We start from the raw sequence: 26,089 nt of genomic DNA on the forward strand, positions 1-26,089 counted from the left end.
ACATTGTTAACAACACGCTCCACATGGATCCATTTTCTACCTGTATTTACCAGTGTTGGGTATAGTTACTTTGGAAAGTAGTTAGTTAGGTTACAACGTTACCATCAATTAAAAGTAATCAGTTATGATACAGCGTTACCTATTCATAAAAGTAACGCGTTAGAGTACTCATGCGTTACCAAAAATTAAAAGCCGTTTGCAGCGGCTCACACACGACAGACATAGCCCCTGGCCCCTTTAAATGCACCTAGAAGTCGTGACTCCCGACAATGAATAACGTCAGTCATCCGACTAAATTAACACTGCAGGATAACAATAACAGGAAAGACAGTCAGCAATCGGCTATACCACATGGCGTTTTATTTATTTATTATCACAGAACATATTATTAATCAAAATTCGCACCTAACGTTACCCAGCCCGGGTAGCCTAGGCTACTGTATATTATGAGCACCAACTCCTGATTTTTCTTTAACTTTAAATAATGCAGTTATCAAAGTACAAGTATGCTTACTTGTAAACACAACCTTAAACAGGCGGTCGACAGAAGCTTTTCACCAAAGCAGAGTGTGCATTTTACCGTTATGTTCTTTTCTTTTTCGTTGACAAATTGAAAATAATGTGCGTACTTCCATAAACCAAACGCTGTCCTCTCTGCTATCTTGCCGGGAGTTTGAAACCCCCCCCCCACACACAGGGTCAGGCACAGAGCACAGACGCATCACAGCCATTGACTTTACGATCACAGAGCTTCGGCTCCGCTGATATTGTACATCCGCAGGTGGCACAGTAGACCTAGGACTACTGTCTGACAAAAAGCAGGCTGCAGTCGGGATTTTCCTTTCCTTAAAATAACGGATTACTTTTTTTTTTTTTAAATAACGAAGTTACTGATTACTTACGCACGGAACTAACGCGTTAAGTTACAAATTTCAGGAAAAAAGTAATTAGAGTACTCTAACGTTACCCACAACACTGGTATTTACACTTTGATTTGAAAGAAAACACTGCATCAGTGAGGCGCCGCTGACACAGAAGAGCGTGTGCTGCCTGCGTTCATCTCATATTCTCCAAAATGGCGCTGTAGTGATTTGACAGAGACAGAGGAGTCTTATGGTGGAAATTTCCATAATGGCTAACATTACTAACCTTTATCACATTTAAGGCAAATTTTTTCATTTGAATTTGTTCCGGGAATTTGTATAAGCGAAGTACTCACTCATTGCCCCAGTCCAGTCGTACAGTGATGTGGCGTTTGACTTCACGGACTTGATCCTGGGTCAGATGGCCTGAAAGCAGTTGTCGCCTCAGATCAATCAACTCGTTCATCACGTGACGGAGCTTGTAAAAGAGATCGACTTTATGCTTCTGAAGAGAGAAAAAAAAAAAAAGCAAACATTTATTTTATCCATACATGACAAACTGGCCTCAAATTTCACAGGGAAATGTACAGTAGTCTTATATAATAAATATTATAGTGCAAGTAAACAATCAATCTGCAAGTACATTCAGTGCAAATTACAATACACACTTACTAAGTACTATACACTGTACATGACACTGTACTACAGAATATCGTAATACTTGAAATTGAATGGCTCCTCAAAGACTGCAAATATTACCATATACATTCACCATGGCATTATTATAGTACTTCAAGGTGGAATGGCATGATATTACCATGTCCATGTCCAACAATCAACAGATTACAGAGCGTCACTTCTCAGATATTCAATCACCTAATAAATATGAATAAATGCGAATAAACGGTTTAGTTGTCAAAAGTAGTACCGACAATTGCAAATAGATGACTACATTGGTAACACACTGGTCCAACATAATGAACGTCTGTTGCGGCTTGTCATCATTTGTCAGTGTAGTGTAAATTAGCTTTTAGTTAAATAATTCTCTCAACTCTACGTAACTTTGTTTTATTTGTCACTGAATTAAGTAAATTCAAGCTTCCTTCAAATCACTGTCAGTGTGAATGGCACTTCATGCTGCCTTCACATGGAATTACAGTACTGTAGGTAATCAAAGCCACAGACAGTCAAAGAAGAGGAACAACCACTGAGTATCATCTAAGCACATGTCCCAAACTGCAAGGCTTCCCCTCCAAGTTTGTGTATGATGGATGATAACGACTCCCTCATGGGCCCTTGGGGAGACTTGCAGAAGACAGATCTGTGCATTTGTCACACCAACATGCTGTGCCGCCTGTGCGTGTGGTCTCTAGCGCCCTCCATCACCGAAAAAACCTCAGAACTTGAGTTTGACGTGCTCTTGAAAACAAAGAAGGATTATGTGGAGTTTACACTAGAATGTTCCCCCTGGATACCCACATACTGTATGTAGCATCTGTCACTATGTCATTCCACAGTCTGTTAATGGTGAAATCAGATGGGATTTGTACATTCAAGTAAAAGCCACATCCATCAAATTCCCTGTCGTATTTACTTCTCTACTGGATGTAGCCCTTTTTTCTGGTTGCTCCTGTCACTGGAGACTGATGGTGGCATCAATAATTACTCCTTCCTCATGCAATCACAAGCAGAACAGTGTGAATCTTTTCATGCTAGTCTCAATGGAGAGATTCTTGGAGAAGAATCTCAATGACCAGCTGCAGATCGCACCATAAGTCCACTTCCTGTTAGGATGAGCAGAGCGATAAGACTCTGGTGGAAACTAAGACAGAATCTTCAGATAAAAACCATTATGAATTTCTATGCTGGACCAAGTTGGTTTATATTGTTTAATACTGGTTTGGGGCTGGTTTTCTTGGTAGACCAGCATGGCGTTTTTGATGAAGTTGGGGGGAAAACCAGCACTCCAGCATCTCATGCTTGCAGACAATGCTGGATTCCTATGATATTTCAACCTGGTGCACATTGGTTAGTGCTTGTTTGGTATTGCTTTAGCTGGTGGACCAGTATAGCCTTTTTGGATAAACTGGCTGATCGGGATAGTCTTGCATAATTTGCTTGTTAAGCAGCTTGGTGGGAAAACCAATGCACTCCAATCCCCTGCTAACTAAACTAGTCTGGATTTACATTGGTCCAAGATGTTTAATGCTGGTTAGTGCTTGTTTGCTGCTGGTATACAGTACCTGATGGACCTACATTGTGGTGAAGTTAGCTGACCAGGGTAGTCTCAATAGTTTGGCATCTATTGTAGTCATCTAGTCTCCTGACAATCGACTAGTTTGCTAGTGAAGTATACTAGCATCTTCTGGGGGAATTTGATGGTTGAAATTCAGAGACATAACCATTCTCTTCAACACACTGCATCTCTAAATTCAGCTACAGCTATCAAAATGTCACTTTTGTAACAAACTCGCAGCCTTCAACAATACATTTCAAGACAATTACTGTCAATTTAAATTTCTCAGTATGCTTGTATTCTGTTGCTCTGATTATAATTTGATAACCCTCAACTGTGTTGTAACTATTTTAACAATTTGTTGTCAAATTCCCTGTGGTAAAATTCAGGTCATTGTGGGTTGAGGAGCGAAGTGACATTTTTCTACAATCGACTGAGCGAGAGTTGACCCAAGCACACCAAATTATGTTTACTGATTTCAAACTGACCAACTGACTCAAATAATCTGCTGCCCATGGTTTGGTACCAGCTAACACTTTATCAGACTCCTGGCTATATCTCAAAGATAGGATTCGATTTTATCAATGATATTTAGCCAATTCCATTTGCCTGTATCTGTGGAATAAAATGAATTAAATACGTAAATATGAGTCGCTTATCTGGGCCTCTACAAAGGATTTCATACATGAAGATATCTAGTATAAAACGACATGATGTTTCTGCATGGCTTCCCACGTGAGATATTTCTAGAGCTTTTAGTACACAGTGTGGGGTCATCCTCCCTGTAGTGCTCTTGCTCTCTTACCATCCATGAACAAGGCAATCCGTTTACACCAATGACACACAGATATATCAGCCTCAGTATAATGTGATTATTATGTTTTAACTTGGCTGTCGAGAGACGTGTATCAATCCTTGAGCTTTAACTGAAATAAAAGCTTGGATTGACAGCCTCCCCCACAACCCAGCGGCAAGAACCTCGCCTCCTCTGTGGTAACTGAAAGATGGATTGCATCCAGTTCACAATCCACCAGGATCCTCTACCACTTACAGGGTCCCTAGTCGATTAACAAGTATACTTCAACGATTGACACTGATATTTCAGTAGGGTATTCAGAACAGAGACTTCAAACATCAACAGAGCTTTGTGTTTGTAAAAGAAACCTCATGACTGCTGAGTGTTTTAGCAGGGAATCTCTAGAAGCTATTCCCAAATAATGTAATTGATGGTAAAACCAACAAGTGCCAAAGTTATGGGAAACAATCTGAACAAATAAAGTGTTTTTAAGGCCAAAAACTAGACTTTACCCTGCCAGAACTGGAATACAGTAAATATGCCAATCATTCAGTATCATTAATTGTTGCAAGGGATGATGTAGCTGAAGAGATTCAATGGAAACTCACATGCAAAGCACCGTTTGTGGTCTGTGCTTTAGACAACTGAAGAACACTCAGTGTATGAGTGTGTGGGAAGAGGAGCTACAGCATGTGTTGCACCGAGCTGTGTGAAGAACATGTATTTATCACACTTTCCACAACTGCATGACTCACATGCTTTAAATACAGAGACCGGATTGAGCTACAGTACAAGGTGTCAGAATCACATCTCACCATGTCCAACTCTCAGCCAATTCATCCATATCTTCTCTTAGGTTCGTATTTGGTAGAATTCTAATAGGAAACCATATTAAATAAATGTTTCACTTTTGCACATGATCAAGCAGCTTGTTCAAAATAAACTAATTTTCTAATGCTGGATCCTTCAAACGAGAAATGGCAGGTGCAACACAGTTGGGAACAGCACATTGTTTGGCAAATTTTACCCCATATCGAACTCTTATTGTTTAGTCATATGCCACCTGGAATAATAATATAATCTTCTTCTGGTGCACAGGAATTCATCCAACTTCCTCCATAACTAGAAATCCGGGAACAATCTGTAATCAGAAATTTCATAAAGAGCCATTTTTGCAGCTTAGTTGTGATGTTGGGTCTGTGAATAGTATGTAAAACACACATACACACACACACACACAGACAGACAGACACACACACACACACACACACACACACACACACACACACACACACACAAGAGATACAACTGTTTGAATATCTGGAATATCTGGAAAAATTAGGTTTTGATATATTGACGGTGGGAAATTTACAAAATATCTTTATGGAACATGATCTTTACTTAAAATCCTAATGATTTTTGGCATGAGACAAAAATCGATCCAAACAATGTTTTCTTGACTGAAGACTGGTTTTGTGGTCCAGGGTCACATATATTCAAGAAAATACACTACATTGCATAAACTGTATGACTCTCGCCTCCTACTGAAGCCATAGAGAGCAATGTACCTTCGGTGACTTCTAAACATCAGCCTCCACTGAGGATGTTGCCACAAATAGAATCAAAGCGTTTCTCAATAAAGCACTGTTTGTTTAGCTGGTTAAATGACCCATTATAAACATTAGCTCTCATGAGAACACAAAACGATCATGTTCATCCTTTGTTCTGTGACTTCTGGCTTTTTAGTAAGACACCGGGTGGATACAATGGATGCTTCAAAGGAAGAACTAATCACAGATTCGAAGTTTATCAGGTTGGCACTGAATTTTGGCTATAGATAGTAGCAGAGAATTAGTACTTAGCACCAGCAAACGCAACAAAACACAACATGCTAGTGAGCCTGAAGTAAAGGATGCAGTGGACTAACAGCCATTTTATAGACAGCATGAAAGAAGCTAGTACTAAAAACAAACACAAATCCAGATTCAAAACGTTTTTCTAACAGGAAATGGACATGTTATACAAAACATGAATTGCAAACTATGATAAATCAATTTATTAGCTTCCTGTGTCCTCTATTTGAGACACTTCAGTCAGTGATAGAGTGTGACTCACACAGTTTCGCCCACATTCTGTACAGTCACCGCTGCTCCTTCGGGTGCTAATGCTAACGCTCACCTGCGCTAGCCGACTCATCTCGCCCCACACACACAGACTCTTCTCTAACCACACATCTGAGGCTCAGGTTTTGTTGCAGGGAAGACAGCAGATGGTAAATGGAATACAGATAAAATACAACCTACACTATTAGCTAAGGAAATGCTAGCAGGTGTAAAGAGAGATATTTGCGTATATGTCGGTAGATCAGTGGAAGACCAAATTACATAATAAATACAAAATAACAGGACGACTATGTGAATAATGAGCCAACTCACTTGAAATATGAGTTTTGTGAGGAAAATCTGAATGCTTCATTTAAAGAACAACTTATTTTTAATCTTAAATCTTCAAGGTGTGTCAGCAGTTTGATGTGATTGTTAGCTCTGCAGCATCACATTAACACAATCAACTAGCATAAAATGTTCCAAAATAGCTTAAAAAGACCATATGTGTGGGTATGTTGAAAAGGAAGTTGACACTCAGTGAGTGAGTGTATGAGTGCTAACTGGCTAACATGCTAGCGTCAAACCTCTCATGGCCCGACATGACCTTTGCTCAGGTCAAGCAATCTCACTTTACTCACAGTTCCACGCTGCCAAGCAGGACTGTCAGTCAGTTGGTGTGTGTTTGCATGTCTTTGCTCTGGGTCAACAAAGGGCAGTGGAAATGACAGACCACATGGGAAAGTCAGGAGGTATTGTGGCAATTTCACAGCAAAAACATGCAACAAACTGTTTAGAGACCTCCAACAAACCTCATGTGACTTTTGGAAATCTTCATTGCTATTAATAATAGTTCATACTGCCATATAAACCACCTACAACATCCTGGCAACCATATACCCAAGGACCTGGCAACCGGATTAGATTAATAATTATCAACAATAATGTTCAGCCATAATGTACAACAGCATTTGACATAATCTATAATAGATAGTTACAATAAACTGCATTTCTCAAATAGAAATGACGCATCAAATGTCAAGCAGGGACTTCTGGGAACACAGTATAATTTAATTGAGTTCAGTTATTGAGTTCAACATGTTCACTGAAATGAAATGAATGCATCATGAATCAGATGGCCCAATGTGTCTAAAGATGCAGTCCAGGAATCTGAAGAAGGGGAATCATCTTTCCACCTTTTAAATGCCATAAACACTTTAAAGTGATACTCTATCTTCTGCTTAACAGTGTCTCGGAAACATAAGAAACTGCTTACTCGTGCAACCTCAGGCCACTTAGGATTAAAGCTTTGGCTAAATGAATAAACAACTCTTAAAGAGATAGCCCAAACACCCTGCAGTTCCTACATGAACCCTGGGAACTGAAACCAAAGAGGTTTCATTTTTTTGTCTGAATTTCAACTTTGACAACCCCAGTTCTCCCAGTTTTGTGTAACGTCAAATGAAAAGGTTTGAACCGGCATGAAGCTGAGTAAACAACGACAAAATTTTTCATTTGAGGGTGAACTATCCATTAATCACCAAAAATATATATATATTTATATTTTTGTTGTTGTTGTTTTCAGAAACAAGCATAAGATACATTACTAGTCAATACCAATAATTCACATTATGAAAAGTACAAAAGTGGAATTAAAATTTATGAAAAATTAGTTTAGAATGACATGATTGTGTAAACAATGACAGAACTGTCATTTGTGGATGAAGTATTTACTAAACAGAAAAAAAAGATATACTGAATACTGCATTCATGTTGTGTAATGCTCTATTTTTCGTACAAAGGAATGTAATTAAATGAAAAATATGTTTAGAATGACATGAGGGTAAGTAAATAATGAAAGAACAGTTATTTGTGGGTGAACTATTCTTGTAAAAAGCAAGCAAAAACAAAACAAGTGAAAAAATATGTAAATATTAGTGAACACTAAGAATTAATGTCGTAAAATGCTCTATTTTTCACATAAAAGTGCAATTCAATTTAATATTATTAGAATTGTCATTTGTAGATTAATTTGTTTTAAACAGTTAAAAAAAAAAGCAATCCTGTTGCAAAATGCTCTTTTTTCGTACAGAAGTGAAATTAGTCTCGATGAAAAATAAGTTTAGAATGACATGAGTAAACAATTACAGGACTGAAATTTGTTGGTAAACTTGTCTTTTCAACTTAAAAAAAAAAGCAACGAGCAAAAAATATAATATTAGCGAATACTGAGCATTTATGTTGTGAAACGTAAAGTGCAATAAACTTGATAAACAATGAGTTTAGAATGACATGATGAGTAAGTGATGACAAAATAGTCACTTGTGGGTAAACTACTCCTGTAAACAGCAAAAATAAAAAGTGAAAAAGATGTAAATATTAGCGAACACTAAGAATTTGTTTTGCAAAATGCTCTATTTTTCATATAAAAATTTGCGATTTCAACTTAATGAAAAATAAGTTTAGAGCAGCATGAGGGTAGGTAAATGACAAAATTGTCATATGTGGGTGAACTTGTTTTAAACTACTTTTAAAGTGATAAAAGTCATAATATTATAGAAAACAGCATTTGTGTTGCGAAATTTTTTTTTTTTTATATAAAACTGAAATTTAAATTGGTAAAATTGAGAATTAAGATATCCCAACATCCAATAAAAGTCAAATACTTTGCAGGGACATTTTAAAACACTTAACGTGTAAAATTTCTACCGTGGCTTAACGCACGTACGTAAACAGCGACCAGGGAAACCCACATTTTTGTCAAACCTTACTAGTAAACACTAACTACTGTCAAAAGAACTAGCCCTTTTTCCACAGATAAACTGAATAATATCACATTAAGCGTTTTCTCCCCCGTAGAAATCCATTATAAAGAAACAGCTTAACGTGGTTTAATGCAGCCTACCTTAACAATAACCATGCTTACTTCATATGCTATTTACTTCCGTTCTGTGTAGCAACACTGAAGCCAGGAGTTAGCAACTTATCTTTCAGCTTCATTTCTTAACATCAATTTATTTTCAGGCAGGACATAACTGGATAGTCATATGTAAAGTTTGCCTGCGACACTTTTTAACATTTATGCAATGCTCGATGGCATTTGAGTGAATTTACTGGAGATAAATTCAAACTAAAATGACATTATTAATCATTGTTAAGGTCATTGTTAAGGTAGGCTATGTTAAGCCATGTTAAAGCTATAGCATTATACGCTGAATAAAAGTTTGCTGTTTTGACAGCAGAAAGTGTTTATTATATGTAAAATTTGACAGAAATTTGGTTTTCCCCGGTCATTGTTAAGGTACGTTAAATCATGTTAAGCTGTTTCCTTATAATGGGCTTCTATTGGGGAGAAAACGCGATATTATTCACTTTATCTGTGGAATAAAGCTTAGTTCTTTTGAAAGTAGTTAGTGTTTATTACAAGTAAGGTTTGACAAAAAAAAAATGAGTTTACCTGGTCAGTGTTTAAGTGTTTTTCATGTTAAATGTTTTAAAATGTCCCGCTTCGCCGCATGTCACGTTGTTACCGCGGTAAGTTTCGTAGAGCATCACACAATGAAGTCAGTCCACTGAAAGGTCGTAACCCTGGTCCTACCTCCAGGCCTGACACAACTATGAACACAATATCTACTCTGTCAAACAAGACCAGCATGTCTTGCATACTGCATCAACACAAGATGCAGTACAATCAGAAATCGCTTGTTTTCACTGTAAAGAAAGAAACGGCACTACTTACTGCGACAGTCCGACACGTCTGTACTCTAACCTCTCCAGTGCATCCGCTCGAAACGTGCGGAGATCATAGGCTGTCAAATACCTCGATCCCTCTTCTCCTGCAACTGGTCTCTCCCTCTCTCGCTCTCTATCACACGCGCATTCAGACACACGTTGCCACCCACGTCAACCAGGAGCGCACACTTTCCCGAGCAGTGCACGGTTTACATATAACTCTCTCTCTCTCTCTCTCTCTCTCTCTCTCGCAACTCTAATTTATCGCAAATCTATTTTGGACACTGCAAGCAATTCCTTCCCCTCTTACTGAAGTCTTGCTTTTCTTTCTCTCATTGTATTGGAGTTATCTAACTAGCACTGTGTGAAGCTGTCGGCAGCCCACATGCACACGCTCTCCCTCCCTCGCCGTCTCCGAAGAAACGCAGAGGCATGCCAGGGATTCTTGCCATTGGAGGAAACCGCTGCCAGTTTGCTTTCCAGAGCCATGCATCTCAAACACGCCGTCTTCAGCTGACAGCGATGAGTGCTAGCCTTCACAGTGAATCACTCTCAACATCACGCTTAAACACTGACGTCATGCTAATATACAAAGACTAGAGAGGAACTAGTTCTTATTAAAGATGTCAGGGAGCTGATAGGTGGTTGCTAAAGTGTTTTGGATGGTTGTTAGGTGGCTGTTTATAAGGATGTATAAGCCTTAATATTGAATTTAAAGGGGAATAAAACAAAGCTGTGAGAAATAGACTTACAGTCTTTTCGATGGCATATTGGATTAATGTCCTTGATCACATCATTTTCAAAACTTTCAAAATTATTTAATGGAGTTTTTGCCTGTTTTTTTCTCTTTTTTTTTCAGAAAGTTTAATCAGCTGAAAAATGTTACAATGTTACACAAAAGTACAATCCATTGAACACACTCTGTTTTCGTTAATGAAAATAAATCTAAATAACACAGTATAATATAAAATTATATGATATGATAAATGAGATGATATAATAAGGTTATATACTACATGACTAAAACTAAAGAAGAAATAAGAATATAAAAGGTATATATATATATATATATATATATATATATATATATTTATATAGCGTAGAGCATAAACTTTCATAGTTTTATTAAATAAATAAAACTATAATTATATATACTTGATATTAAAATGAAAAAGTACCCTTCTGTACAGTCTACCAAGTAATAATAATAATAAATATACATATAACACAAGTATATATTGGGTAAAATAATTACTTTTAATTGTACATTTTTAATTATTTTAAAATAATATTTAATATATGTTTATATGCCATTTTGAATATAAATGTAATATTTTACATATAATTGAATGTAGGCTTTACAACCTAATGTACAGTATGAAAAAGGAGAAATTATGAAAACTAATTTCGAAATTTGTTATACATTTTTTTTATAATGTAATACTTACATTTAACAGTGCTATAAAATCATTAGTGGTTTAATGTTTTTAAAATGTTTGGTAAGATGTAATATGTATATCCACCATATCTATTTATCCATTAATTATGAAAAAAAGGTCAAATCTCTCCCTAAAACCTTTTCATATGAATTATATATTATTGTTTTACATTTAATTTTATAACATTGTTTTAAAGCCTTTGAGTGAATAGGCTTTACAACTTAATGTATGCTGAAAATCTTGAAGATTATTATTGAGATTTGCTAAAAATTACATTTAACAGTGTTATCAATTTATCTGTCATTATGTTTTTAAACATTAACTTTTAGAGCACTAAATGACAATAACGGTAATAAATTAGGTGAAATTATAAAATATATACAGTAAATATCCAATACTAAGCAACATATATATATATCAATATTTACAATACTGAAAAGGGTATCTTAGCAAGCATTATAATTATATAAAAAAATAAATAATAATAAATAAACAAGTAACAGCAAACCTCTGCTCAACAGACTTTAATATTGAATAATATTGAATTTTCATAGTCAAACTATGATGTGTTGGGCTTGATTTTTTATTTTTTTTCTTATTCCACTGAGATGGGATTCCAGTGTGATGTCTTGGCAAGCTGACAGTGTTCAAAGATGTGCTACCTACAATCATAGTGATTAGACACAAGTTGCTGACTGAAGCGACAAATCAAATCCAAGCCCACAATCTCAGGCTATTCTGTCCAGGTGCAGCTATCAGATTGTTCAAATATGGATTCCAGAAAGGCTTTGTCAGATCGCGAGGTTGATATTCTCACTCATCAGTGGGCATTACAAATTGTGTGAGTCCTTGAAAACAGCAAGAGATCTGCAAGAAGCCACATTAGCTGAGCGAGGCATCTGTGTGGCCATATTGTTAAATAGGAACAGTCGATCTGCGGCACTGATGCTGAAACGCATCCATATTGTGGATGTGAATTTACACTTGCCACACAGTTGTAGGTAGTGATGGGGAACTTGGATGAGTTGAGCTCCAAGAGATGTTATTTATGCATGTGTTTTGCAGTAATTTAAATCAAAAGAAAAAAGAAGAGTGAATGCCACACAGACAAAGTGTGAATCACATTTCACCTAAAAATCGGAGACGAAAAGAAACAAACTTTTGCATAAACAAAATGAGGCCAATGCATATTTTTTTACTTGTATTTTTTTTTAGTTGTTTACATTATTTTCAGGACAATTTAACTACAAAATTCTTATGACTTTGTACTTTCTTTTTTTTACTCTAAGGTCCAACATCAATGTTTTTCATTAGATTGTCATGAATGCAATTAAGTTCATTCAAAATCAGCATTAATTAAAGGCATTACATCAAGCATAGATAGATTACTGAATGCTGATAATTAAAAGAATATATAATTTGTGTATTTCATAAATATATGGTATGTGATTGAAACATTGTACACATTTTTTCCATTTTACAGTAATGATAACTACATTTATAAGCTAAAATGTGCCTGTGTGTACATGAAAAGCATGTTGTAAAAAAAAAAAAAAAAAAAAAAAATGGTTTTAGGCTTCATTTTCTTGAAAATGTAATGGTGAAAATTTAATTTAATTTAATTTAATTCAAAAGTAACCCATAAATAAATAAACAAACAAATATAAAATAAAAATACATTGTTTTAAATTTTACAGTTGAAATTTGGCATCACAACATTATAATGCATACATTATAGGGAAATTATGACAATTACATTTTTAAATTGGCTAAATATTATATCTAACAGTGCTATAGAATCATTAGTGGTTTTAATTATTAATTTTAGTAAGTTATTAATAATAATTATTATAATTATTATTATTAAATAATTAATATTACTATTACACATTTTAAAAGTATGAATAAAATCTGAAAAAAAAAAAAAATTAAAATCACTTCACTACTCTCTAAAACTCTCCATTACAGGCTGCATGGTTTAAGGAATCATTCATGTTCTAACATCCAAGTATTTTAAAATATAAAAGTGTTAAAATACAAAAATATAAGTAAAAAAGTAACAATCTTGACAATTGCAAACAAGTTGTCAGTGATATTTTACTTGCAACATTACTTACAACACTGATCACAATTGTCTCCACGTGACATTCATTACCGTAAATAATTTCTCACAAAGAAACATGCAGATTATCCGAATGACTAAAGGTGAGTCCATCCTAAAGTAAGTGTTGTGCGAATGGTACAACAGAGTCATCAAACACTTAATCTGATCAAACCCAGTCAACAAAAAATTATCTTTCACTGACTGGTGAGCAAAATAAATCGTGTGAAGTCTGTCATTTCTACAGCACTGAAAAGAACTGCAAAAATACTACTTTACAAATTTGTTTCAAACATTCTCCCCATCAACCACTGGCTGAACAAACAGGTAGTCCCGCCCTAAACTCACACCACTGGTTGAGTCAGTCAGGTGACTAAAACAAGCAAACTGCACTTCAGTTTAGTTCCAATACAGGTACAGAAATGACTAACTTGAAGGTGCTTTAGATGAGCAAAGGATTTGTACTAAGACCGTTGAACATTTCGATCGAGAACATTATGTTTCAAAACATGTAAAGGATCGACTGAAACAGCTGCAAAAAAAAATAGTACTAATAATGTGATGGGTTGGGGGGTGGAATGAGATGCAATGCATTATGGGTAGAATGTGAGAGAGGTTTGATAAGTAGAAAAAAAATGGTTCAAAGAAGAATACAATGAGGTCCATGACCAAGTTTACAGCATGAAACATTCACAAAACTGGAATTTTCCCACTCTGACCGGATATGTACAGATTAAGAAAGACATTTCTGCAGTTTGTGGGTAGAATTTGACGGGCACTGAAACGGAAAACAGGAATCTCCAATGAGGAATAACCGTCATTTTCGAACATGTCACACGGCTTGGTTGTCTTCGGTAATGGATTGAGACGTGACCATCAAAAATAAAGCTAAATCAACCTCCCTCCTCTGTCCTATCTTTTGTCACTGTGAATCTAAATATAAAGCGCAGTCTATCCGAGTTCAGTGTGATGTAAACCTGTTGGACACGCAGCTCCTTTATGCCAGAATTCACCGGAATGTTCCAGCTGAATGAGTCACTCGGAGTGAATCATCATCCCCAGTCTTAGAGCAGCGCAGAACCCAGAGAGGCTCAGCTAATACTGTATTACACACCTCACGTCCCGCCATCACACATGTACACCCATCATCCGACTGTCCCCAATATAATATTTGAGGTTTTCCTAACAAATATATCACGAACGCACCCACTAAAAATTTGCATTTGGAAGATGGTGTTTTTAGCATGTTTGCTAATTAAGTAATATGACATGAGCAAGAGCTGTTGGTTTAAATATCAGCATGGTTGAGATTTGTTCATTGTCACGAGAATGCAGGTAATTTACACCCATACTGATATTCTAACCAACATCATGATTGGATGATATTGTATTTATACAACAGTTCAATAAAATAAATGTCTATAATATTTATTACAATGTAAATTGTGACATGATTTATCTAATACATTTAAATACATGCATAATATATTATGTATTTTAAATAAATACATATTTAATTAGCTATATCAATGCAAAAAAAATAAAAAATTTGCATTTATAGATAATTCTATTAATACACTTATGAATAATATAATTAATTGATTAAATGATTGTAATAACTGCTTTATTTCTGAACAGGGCAGCATTTCCCAAAAGCTTTGTAAACCTAAGTACATTGTAGACCCATTGCCACCAGAGGAGCTATGATCAACGTAGGCTTATGATTCTTTTGGGAAACACAGCCCACATAAGTGTTTTAAAATGAATCAACTGAGTCAATGATTCAAAGATTTGCTCATAACAACAGTCACTTGTTTCACATCTGAACAGATCAGTGTCTTGAAAGGAATCGGTTAAGTCAATGGTTCAATGATTGCTCAAAATGACAGCCACTTGAGAGTTTTTAAAGGGTTCATATGATGTTGCTAAAATAACATTATTTTGTATAAAGAAATATGCAGTTTAAGTTTTAAGAAACACATAATTTTCCACATAACCTCTATGCCCTGCCTTTTCTTAAACGTTTTTTACAAAGCTCATCAGTCTGAAAAATAAGGTGTGCTCTGATTGGCCAGCTATCTGGTGTGTTGTATTTGGCCGAATGTTTCAAGCATCTGACAGAAATGTCACGTCCCTCAACATATACTGTTATGATGTGTCCCGGTCGGTGGGTACATAATTACTTATTATAATGACTTTTACTGTCTTTTTACGCGTTTCATTGTATAGTGTGCAGCATAAACATAAAATTTGCGTTTAAATCATCAGTGACAAATCCTTTACATATATAAACATATTTACATACTGTGAGTCAGAAGCGCAAGACTGTCCTTGCAAAGAGTGAGGGATGCCTGAAGGCTTCTTTGCAACTTTACAGATCTTCTTTATGCACCAAAAGCTTGTAACACTCCAAAGTATTGCAAACATTTTTTGCACATCTCTTAATAACTGATAGGCCTCTTCCCATAACGGTTACCATATTTTCTATCTGTTTTAACCACTTCAGCCTACTGTCTAGAATAACTCCAAGTCTAAGGTAGTCTAAGTCTACAGGTAGTAACTTCCTCTACCTGTTCAATAGGCACACTCTTTACAGACAAATGTAATTTTGGTTTAAGTTTAAGTTTAGAATTTGATCCAAACACAATATTTTCAGGTTTTTTTTTCAAATTTAAAACCATCTTATTATTCCGGATCCACTTTACCACTAATTACTCCTCATGTCCAACTCCTCATCTAAATCCACAGATAATTTATCAATTGATTGCGCTGGTAGATATAATGTTGTATCATCTGCATACATAACTGCCTTTGCACGCTTTAAAACCAAAGGAAGATCATTGGTAAAAATAGAAAATAATAATGGTCCAAGACAGCTTCCTTGAGGAACACCACATTGCAACTCTTTCACTTCTGAATAACTTCCATTATAGAATCACTTTCAATTACTTGCCCACCAAGACAGTCACTTGTTTGCAACTTGAATTTAAATGTATAAATCCATACTTTAAGACATTCATCAGCTGTTTAGATAAAAATATGACTCCTCAAATAGAAAACAACTGAATATCCAAATATACCTTTTGGGGGCACTTTATAGTTTTGTGCTGAATTTTAAGTGTGGCTGCGAAAACTCTTCAAGACAACAAAAACATTAATGTCGTCCACAGAAATACTATTCTCAATTTGAGATGCCTACAGGCAGTTTAATGTGCTTTTCCCTCTTGCATTGATGCATGATAATCCAGCCTTTAATTTTCATACTTGTGGGAGGCTCAGATCAAAAATACCAAAAATAATGGTTATCACAGAATATTGTCTTTTGGTGATCAAGTGGAAAAACTCCCTCTTGTTTCCTTTCCTGTTTTTTTTTTGCTATCATTTTTCCTCCACAAACACACTCAGGCTATCCGTCAGGTCATCTCCGGGCGTCTCCTGTTCTCTCGTTACGCTCATCAGTGATTGATAACACAACTGCACAACTAGTTGCTTAGCAACCTTTCAAAGAGCTGCAGTGCAATGCAGAAGAATTTCTGACGCTCCAAAATAAAACTATCTGCATTAGCAAACATATAACACTGATTAACAGTGAAGCGTTGTGCTTTAATACAGTAGACACATTAAACATCAAGATAAACTGCTATTTTGAACACATGTAATGTTGAATGCTATCATAAGTGAGCATATCTGATTCAGTCAGCGAATGAGTCAATAGACTGATTCAAACCAGTTGTCTTTTTGAGTCTTGAATCAACCAGATCAGACTGGGACATTCTTAGCGACAGCATAGCGTTAAACAGGCTGAAACATTATCATTAGGCTCAGTTAACAATAGTGCTAAATGCTAAAAATACACAGGAAGTGGAGTAGAATTGCCATGGGAAGGCGGAGATATGCCTAATTCTGAGTACAAGCTGTGCGGAAAGAGTTCTCTGGATCCTCGTGGCTGTGGAAAATTATGGTTCGTCTTCTTGTGTTCAAGACGCCCCGCTGCGGCTATTTGTGAAATTTGCTTAGACAAAGTAGGCACTATGGTGGGCGAGAAAAGAAGTGAAAGTGAGACAGACGGAGGGAGGGAGGGAGGGAGGGAGGAGGATGAGTAGAAGAGATGTGGCTAAAAAAGAGAAACTTAAGATTGCTGAAGAGCTTGTGTTATTGATTTTTTTTAACTGGTGTGTCTAGTTTTTTTTACACTGGCAGAAAGAGAGGTTAGGTTGTGGGTTTGCATTTCTATTAAGGTTATATGAAGTACTGTTTAATTAAAGGGGTTAAGGGCTCAGACTTTCTAAGATCTTAAACCAGGGTCCCTCAATAGGCGGCCTGCGAGAGAAACATGTTTGGTACATGCTAATTTCAAATAATGTGGCCTGAAAATTCAAACCAAGCCTGAGAAAGTGACATTAACTTACATTGTGACTACACCGGACGCGCACGACACGGCGTAACCCAACAAAATAGAACTTATTATTATCAGTGATGCTGTCTACAATGGATCCTTCGCAACAAATACCCAACAGAAAACTGACTCGTTCTATTTCTGACATGCTGACAAATGATTTGCAATGCTTTGTTGCATCCAGTGTAGATGCTATGTGATGGCAAAAAAATGTCAAGTGTGAAGTAAAGAAAAGTGGACACTGAAAATAGATGTTTCAAATTCCCAGGGAACACACATTGTGAAAAAAAAAAAAAAAAAAAGTCGCTTTGGATAAAATAAAAGTGACTTTTAGCTTTGTAACTTTGCTGACTTTTTTTATTTGCTCAAATAGCAACATTACAGACTAACTAAAGTTGAAAAAGTGAAAAAGCATAATAGGACCCCTTTAATAATGTTTTCAATGATTCATTAAAGAACAAAATAGTTTACTTTCTTTAGAAGCAAATAACAATCATTCACTTAACTAATTTGTTCAAAAATACTGTTTTATTCAGGAACAAAACAAGTGACTGCGACAAACGGCAGTCTCTCTTCTCCGCAGAATGCGATATATCCAATCAACCAATCACAGCACGCCATTCCATGCATTGTAAACAGTAACTGGCAAGCTACGCAATATCGTGTTCATAATCACAGATTTAATTATAAACAGCTTCTGTGTATTAAATGTCGCTCCATCTGAAAGCATGTGAAGGACATTTACTACTAATCATAGAACTGGCTTTACTAAAGAGATGCGCATGACAATCGCATGCAATTTATCATGCAGCCCTAAACATTTTTTTTTATTTTGACGGCATTGATGAATCTGTGGTGGTTTCTGCAGGGGGAAGAAATGTAAGCTATTATTAAGATTAGTCTTGACCAAATTCAGAAGCTGACATATGTGGATCAACTTCCTTTGATCTGGATTTGAATTTTTTATGTTATTACAACCTAAAGATGCTATGTGGAAGTATCAAACAGAAAATATTGGGTTTACAAATTAAAACTCAGAATATGACGCAAACCAGCAATAGTTAAATATGTTAAATAACACAATTTTATTAACCGGTGTCTTTGCTGATGACCTTTGATGATCGTGTTCAACCATAATAAAAACCCAAAATGACTTAAGATACTAACAATTGTGCTTCATTGTTTTTTTTGTGTTGAACCACCTTCTCCTGTTTTCTACCGTGCAGACGTGAATTTACTTTTCCTTCAGCCTGAGGCTTATTCATTACATTTTTGGTGTGAAAGGGTTTTTACATTTGCTATAAATAGAACTTCTTATATTAAAAACAATCAAGCCTTGCTCCTATTTAAAAAGTGAAGTGAAAGAAACGCAAAAGTAACGTAATGCATTACGTACTTTCCATAAAAGTAACTAAGTAACGTAATTAGTTACTTTTTTAGGGAGTAACACAATATTGTAATGCATTATTTTTAAAAGTAACTTTCCACAACACTGTATATATATATATATATAGTCAACGGTTTGACTGAAAGCTGTCCTGATTTGGAGAAGATGTCTTATTTCATCTGCTGTTTTTATTTTTCAGCACAAAGCATGTCTAGTACATTGAAGTTAAATGGCTTCAAAGCACAAGGAAAAAAGCTTGTTTGCAATAATTTGGCAATTTGATTTTCTCTCATAAGTATGTCTGTTTCCTTGTGTTGTGCAAAGAGTGTTCAGACAGCATCAAAGCAATGCTCCAGCACTTTAGAACAGGACACTCTGGCACACCAACGTTCTGTTGTGTTACCTAAGGTCTGAGGTAAACACACATTTCACAGGCTGATCTGGACAGAGGTCCACATGCACGGATCGCCCCCTCACCTCCGCGGCGACTGCCAATGGAGAGGGGGTTGCCTTAGTAACAGCAAGTTGGCAGGCTAGTCAGACACTATGCGCCAGCCCACACAATTCACCAACACTATGGTTCTCGCTGTCGGGCAGACAGAGGCGTTTGTACAGAAAGAGGCCAGTAATGACCGACCACTTGCAGCTTCACGGGAATAAAAGATCAGTTTTTGAGTTTGTTTTTGCACACAGGGGACTTTAGACTAATATGTGAGAAGTGAATGTTTTCATAATGATTTTCTGAAATAAGAATAAATGAATAATTAATTTAAGTCTGTAAGTGGTTTAGTTTATCGTTTCAAGCCTGTATGACATTCTTCTTCAGTGGAACAAACAAGGAGATATTAAGAAGAATGTTTATGCTACTCTTTTCCATGCAATGCAAACAAATTACAAAATGATCAAATTTTAGCTGTTACTTCACAGAACAAATTAAATTACATTTAATTTAATGTTCGAAGTAAACTACATTTATAATTAAACTATACATTTTCTTCATTTATTTTTAAAATTATGTTGAGTTATTGTTATTTTGCTTATTGCTATTATGTTTTGTGTACAAAAGGAAAACAGACTAGCAAAAAATAATAATATAATTTTTTTTTTAAATAAAATCAAAAACAAATAAAAGCTAGATTATTCCACAAAACAAACAAAAAAACAATGCTATAATCACATTCTATGAGGACAATAAATCAATCAATAAATCACTAAATTAAGTCATGCACCTCATATGGAGTGTCATATGAAGAAGGAGATTTATAAAGTAACTTTCCACCAAGGTTCATATAACATCCCATTTACCACTGACATAAGAAGATGGGTTACCTATACAGTGCTTCTCACCAAAACAATAAAGATCCCATCAAACTGAGCGACTGAATTATGAGGAATATCTGAGACTGAAGGGAGGCCCCAAAACATATCCGGATGCCTACATCACACTTTAAAAGTCTGAACGTCAAAAACATCAAATGAAGTGGCATCTTCAATTTTTTTTTAATTATGTTAAAAGTCATTCTAAATAAAATCTTGTCAAAACTTCTACAAATGTTCAATATAAAGTATATAGGGAGCACTGAGCCTTGCATAGGGGCCCTATAACAGCTATTATTTGTTAGATATTCTGTAGGTGTCAAGATGTTGTTTGACCATGTGCGTCAATGCAATCTGTATCACTATTCAAACTGTCACGTCTAGAGTAGCACTTCACAAAAGAGTGCCTTGACGTTTAGAAATATTATGATGTCAACAGGAACAGCAATTAACTAAACCTGATGTAAAATCACGACGATGCCTACAGCCATCCAACACAAAGCCTAATAATATCGGTAGCGTTTCTTCAAAATACCCAGGGTTCAATGCCGTCTATTTAGCATATTGGCTACCTCAACACTTTGTCACAAAGCTTTTCAGTCAATGTATTGATAACAGTGCCACAGTGTCGTTATTATCAGCAGGTTATTATTTGGTATTGGTCGTAATGCGAGTCAAAATGTGCTGTGCCATTTAACTTATTTCGACCAAAATCGCATTACGACTTTCCAAATTGTACATCAGCCGGAGGCAGGATCCACCAAAGCAGAACCGTGAGACTGGAATATATATATATATATATATATATATATATATATATATATATATATGTGTGTGAATGCTGTACGTCTGAAGGCAACTGCTTGATTTCTGTGGATTGAATTTGTGGTATTTACAATGTAGATTTGTAGAATCCTATAATGTGCGGAGACGGATTTATCGTAAGTTGCCAGCAGCACATTCCAGTGTGTAGAAGTGGAAGAGAATCGTTTTCTGGTGGAATGTGTGATAGGAGACATTAATCACGATGTTTGAAACCTGTGGCGTATCCCAGGATCTTTTTTTTCCCCACTTTGGCTGTTTGACTTCCAGCTATATTTATCAAAAAAGTGACTTATTAGGGTCTCACAAAACCTGTCAAGGAAATGCAATATTTGTACTCCAATGCTGAACAGAAAAATTGATTACATTTTGTGCGAAGCCTAAAATTAGGACTAATTATCTCCATGGCCACATTATTTTTATGCTCATATAAAAAAAATGTATTGCTTATTACCATTAATGCAGCGATAAATTAATAAATATAAACACACGATTATAGTATTTTTGTACTGGTATTAATTTATATTGATTTATTAACTGATTTATTGATTGATTGAATTTGAATAAATTAATTGATTTAGTAAACATTTAAAAGTATTTATGTCATGGACTAATTTAATGCTGTTTTTTTACTTTCTTGACTTTCTTTTACTTTTACTTTATTTCTTTTTTTAAATCCTGTAAATCATTGTTGTATCTCTTATTAGAAAATTATTATTAAAAGTAATTATCCTATTATGAAGAATTGTACTATTCAATTAATATGTTTAAGTAAAAAAAAAAAATGGTATATATTATTATATATAAATGTATTATTATTATTATTATTATTATTATTATTATTATTATTATTATTATTATTATTATTATCATTATCATGTGATCTTAATGGTCCAAGATGTAATTCATAAATTAAGTAATTCACTTTTAAACAAAATATAATTAAATAATTATTATAAAAATTACAAAATATAATAATAAAAATGTGAAATAATAATTTATATAATTTAAACATTTTCCTTATTTTTTAATGCATTTGTATAAAATTGTAAAAGGTATTTAAAAATCTACTAACAATTACAGTTCATGTTTTAGCAATATGTTATGTACTGGATTTAAAATGAAATGGGTCAGAATAAGGATATACGATAAGACAAATCTTGGACTTTAGACGGACACCTGTTGTTGTGGATGAAGCATCATGCATAGATGCCACATCATTTCATGAAATTAATTATTCTTACTTAATACTTCAGTAAATAAATGCAGGTAGCTTGCATGCCATTAAAAGGTTACCATCTGACAGCAAAACTCTGCAAGAAAGTTTTTGATGGAAATACGGTGTGAGTAGTCTTTAACACACTGACACATCCAAAGACGCTCTGACCCCCACAGTTCACCTCTGTCTGTCCCAGAAACGTGACGCTGAAGCCAGGAAGGGGTGGCATCGTCAGAACGAGTAAATGTGTGAATCCCTTCATACCCTTACCGCAACCTGGCAACACGACGAGCCTCAGGATGTGCCACCACACATTTCACCTTTCCTGGGTCGTGACCCCTCAACATCTGCACAAGTCACATACACTACGTTTACAACCCAACACAGGCTAATGTAGTCAGAAAAGTCTTGAAGAGCAACCAGCTGGAAGCAGAGAAACTACTAGTAAAAAAAAACAAAAACAATGCTAAGCTGACTACAAACACTGACTTTGGCTGTTACATGCTTGCTGCTTAACTATCTAAGGTAAGTAGCTTTGCAAACACTATAACATAAACATAAAAAATCAAGGCTGTATCCGAAATCACCCTACATACCCTCATTCACTTCATTACTCAACATTACTTCATTAATATAGTTTACAAAAATAAGTGAATGAAAATGAGTGAGCAAATTTGGACAATGTGTATGTCAGAAGTGCTGTGTACACCCTCCTCTGGCAAAATACAGGAATATATTATATTGTATATATATTGTTGTGACCCTAACAGTACACAAGACAAAACAAAAACACAAAACAAAAAACCACAAGACAAAAACACAAAGCAATAAACAGTCAATAAACAAAGTAAAACACAAGACAAATCAAATGCAAACACAAGACAAAAAGTGAGACAAACCAATAGACAGAAAACAAAACAATAAACACAATGCAAGATAAAACAAAAACATGAAAAAAGAAGCAATACAAACCAATAAACAAAAGACAAAACGAAACAAAACACAATACAAAAAAACACATGACAAACCAATAGACACAAGACAAAAAACAACAACAACACAAAACAACAAGAAACAAAACAAACCAAGAAATAAAGTCATGCATCAAAAAACAAACAAATGAAAGTGAAACGAACAAAACCAACAACAACAAGAACATGACAAACAAAGAACACAAAACAAAGACAAAGTTAAAAACACAACAAATATTTTATTTTTATTTTTTGCTGTCTGTCTGAAAAAAGCTTAAAAATCAATTTTCCACTATTTAATAGCCATCATTCTTAACACACTGTGGCGAGACCACATGCTAACCATTGAAAATCCTTCACAAATTAAACATGGCCATTCTGAAATGGACCATGTCTAGATGAAAGGTGAGAGGATGAAAAGTTTTTCTAGCGTGTGGAGCGTGAGTGACAGTTAACCAGGATGAAGTGACAGTGCGACATGAGGTTTCATCACACTGATGGGACGAAAATGAAAAAAGCTTTCACACATGTGTTCCTGCATCTTTGTTGGTTCGCCCTGCAGGCTACATCGCAGATGAGGGTTGAACCAAACGGGACTTGACGTGAACAAAATAACTGCCTGTGTGTAAAAAAAAAAAAAAACATGGCTGAAGCATAAAAGCAGCATGTTACTGTACATGTGCATGAGTCCATCAAAAAACAAGTATTTGTGACACAAAAGTCACAAATAAAGACCAATTGATTTTGGGCTTTGTTCAGACAGACAACAATATATATTTGTTATTGTTTTGTATTTTGTTTTGTTTTGAGGTTTTTGGTTTATTAGCTTAGTTTATTTTTGTGTGTTTTGTTTTGTTTAATGCTGAAATTTGTTCAGCTATACTCTGAACAGAAGATAATACCAGCTAATAATAATAATAATAATAATAATAACTATATAAGTAATATTTGTTAACTATGAAGTTGGCTTGAAAAGCTAAAGGTTTGAATATAACTATTGAAACTGAAGTTTCTAGCATTATCAAATTGCTAACATGTCACTAGCATAATTTAGCTTGCTGTTAGCATGTTTTAGCATTTGGATAGAATGATTGAACAAATTGCTAGAATGCTGCTAACATGATTTAGTGTGTATCTAGCATGATTTTAAATGTTGCTAGCACGCGTTGTTAGCATGATAAGCATTTTGCAGTCATGATTTAGCATTTTGCTAACTTGTCTGAAGATTTGAATATTTTGAAGTCAATGAAGTCCATCAAGGAAATAAATGGATAGATAGAGTTTTTGAATGTTGCTAATATAAGTATGAGTTAGCTTGTTGCGCGCATATTTTAGTATGTTGCTAGCATGATTTAACTTTTTGATAGCATGTTTTAACAAAGCTTGAGTGTCACTGACATGATTTAACATCTTGCTAGAATGTTATTGACATGATTAATATGTTTGTTAACTTGTTTGAAGAATAAAATAGTTCAAAAGTTCAAAGTTTTTATATTTTTAGGTCAGTAAATGATGATTTAACATGTTGCTAGCATGTTTTATTGGGCTGTTACAATTAGCATGTTGTCAGCATACTTACCATGTTGCTAGCATGACTTAACACATGACTAACGTGGTTTAACACGTTGATAACATGATGTAGCATGTTGCCAGCATGATATAGTATGTTGCAGGCATAACATGTTGCTAAAATGGTTTAACATGTTGTTAGCATGTTTTAGCATAATTGATGTGGTAAGCATGATTAGAATGTTGCTAGCATGCTGGCAATTATGGTTCTAGAATGTAGCTAACATGATGTTATGTTTCTTATTGTTTCTAGCATGATTAGCATGTTTCTAACATGTTGCTAGCTTGCTGCTATTTGCATGTTGCTAGCTTGTTTCTAACATGATAAGCATTTTCTCATGTTTCTCTGTTTCACCTCACTGCTTGTGTTTTTTTTTGTTTTTTTTTGCTGATAGTATAAATGGTGTTGCAGGGCAGTAGAAGCACACTGACAGCTGTATCCTTCCACATGAGTAAAGATCATCTACCATTAAGATGACAGGCTGACCGAACACTTAAGAGACTGCAACAGAACAGATTTTCAAAGCATGATGTTACAGAACAATCTTAAGCCAGTGCACACTCTTTAATAAACCATCAAGGACAATGGGCCTCATTTATCAGTCTAACGTAGAAACAACGCAGACCTGTGTGCAAAAATCAACTTACGACAGAGTTCACGTGCGATTCATTTGCATGCCGCCAATCTCATCGTATGAATGATAGCACGCTGATTAATGTGGGGGCAGATAACAATCATCATTTTAATATCACGCCCTATATTCTGACAAAATACGAGATAATATATGTTGCAAACTAGAGTTTACGACACTGAGAAACGAAACCCCCGAAAAGAGGAAGCAATCTCATGAAAGAGAAATTGATCTTTCTCCAAAAACTCCTGTTAACCTTGTAATTTAAAAAAATTGGCTACATGAGTTTATGTAATTTACATATTAAAATACTGTTAAATATAAACATCCTATTTAGTTCCCCTCACTCTACAACAAATAAACAGATTACATCCATATTGATACATTCCAAGTTTTGCGCTGAAACGAATGTACACCCTATTTTCTGTCGTACATTGGTTTCGTAAATGAGGTCCAATGTGAAAGTTTATGAGAACAGCAGCAATGTTTGATGCATGTCGACAAAAT

At 35.1% G+C, this 26,089-nt stretch overlaps 1 protein-coding gene across 1 annotated transcript in view; it reads right to left on the reverse strand.

Moving 5' to 3' along the window:
• Positions 1-1,215: 1,215 nt before the first annotated feature.
• The window catches only part of LOC113070581 (dedicator of cytokinesis protein 3-like), a 102,763-nt gene continuing 77,889 nt past the window's right edge, over positions 1,216-26,089 (reverse strand). Inside the window, exon 6 of the mRNA XM_026243978.1 lies at positions 1,216-1,368. Coding sequence (XP_026099763.1) covers positions 1,216-1,368 — 153 coding nt within the window. The remainder of the gene's footprint in view (positions 1,369-26,089) is intronic.

Source organism: Carassius auratus, unplaced genomic scaffold, assembly GCF_003368295.1.
Source record: "Carassius auratus strain Wakin unplaced genomic scaffold, ASM336829v1 scaf_tig00004584, whole genome shotgun sequence".
In the NCBI taxonomy this organism is placed as follows: Eukaryota; Metazoa; Chordata; class Actinopteri; order Cypriniformes; family Cyprinidae; genus Carassius; species Carassius auratus.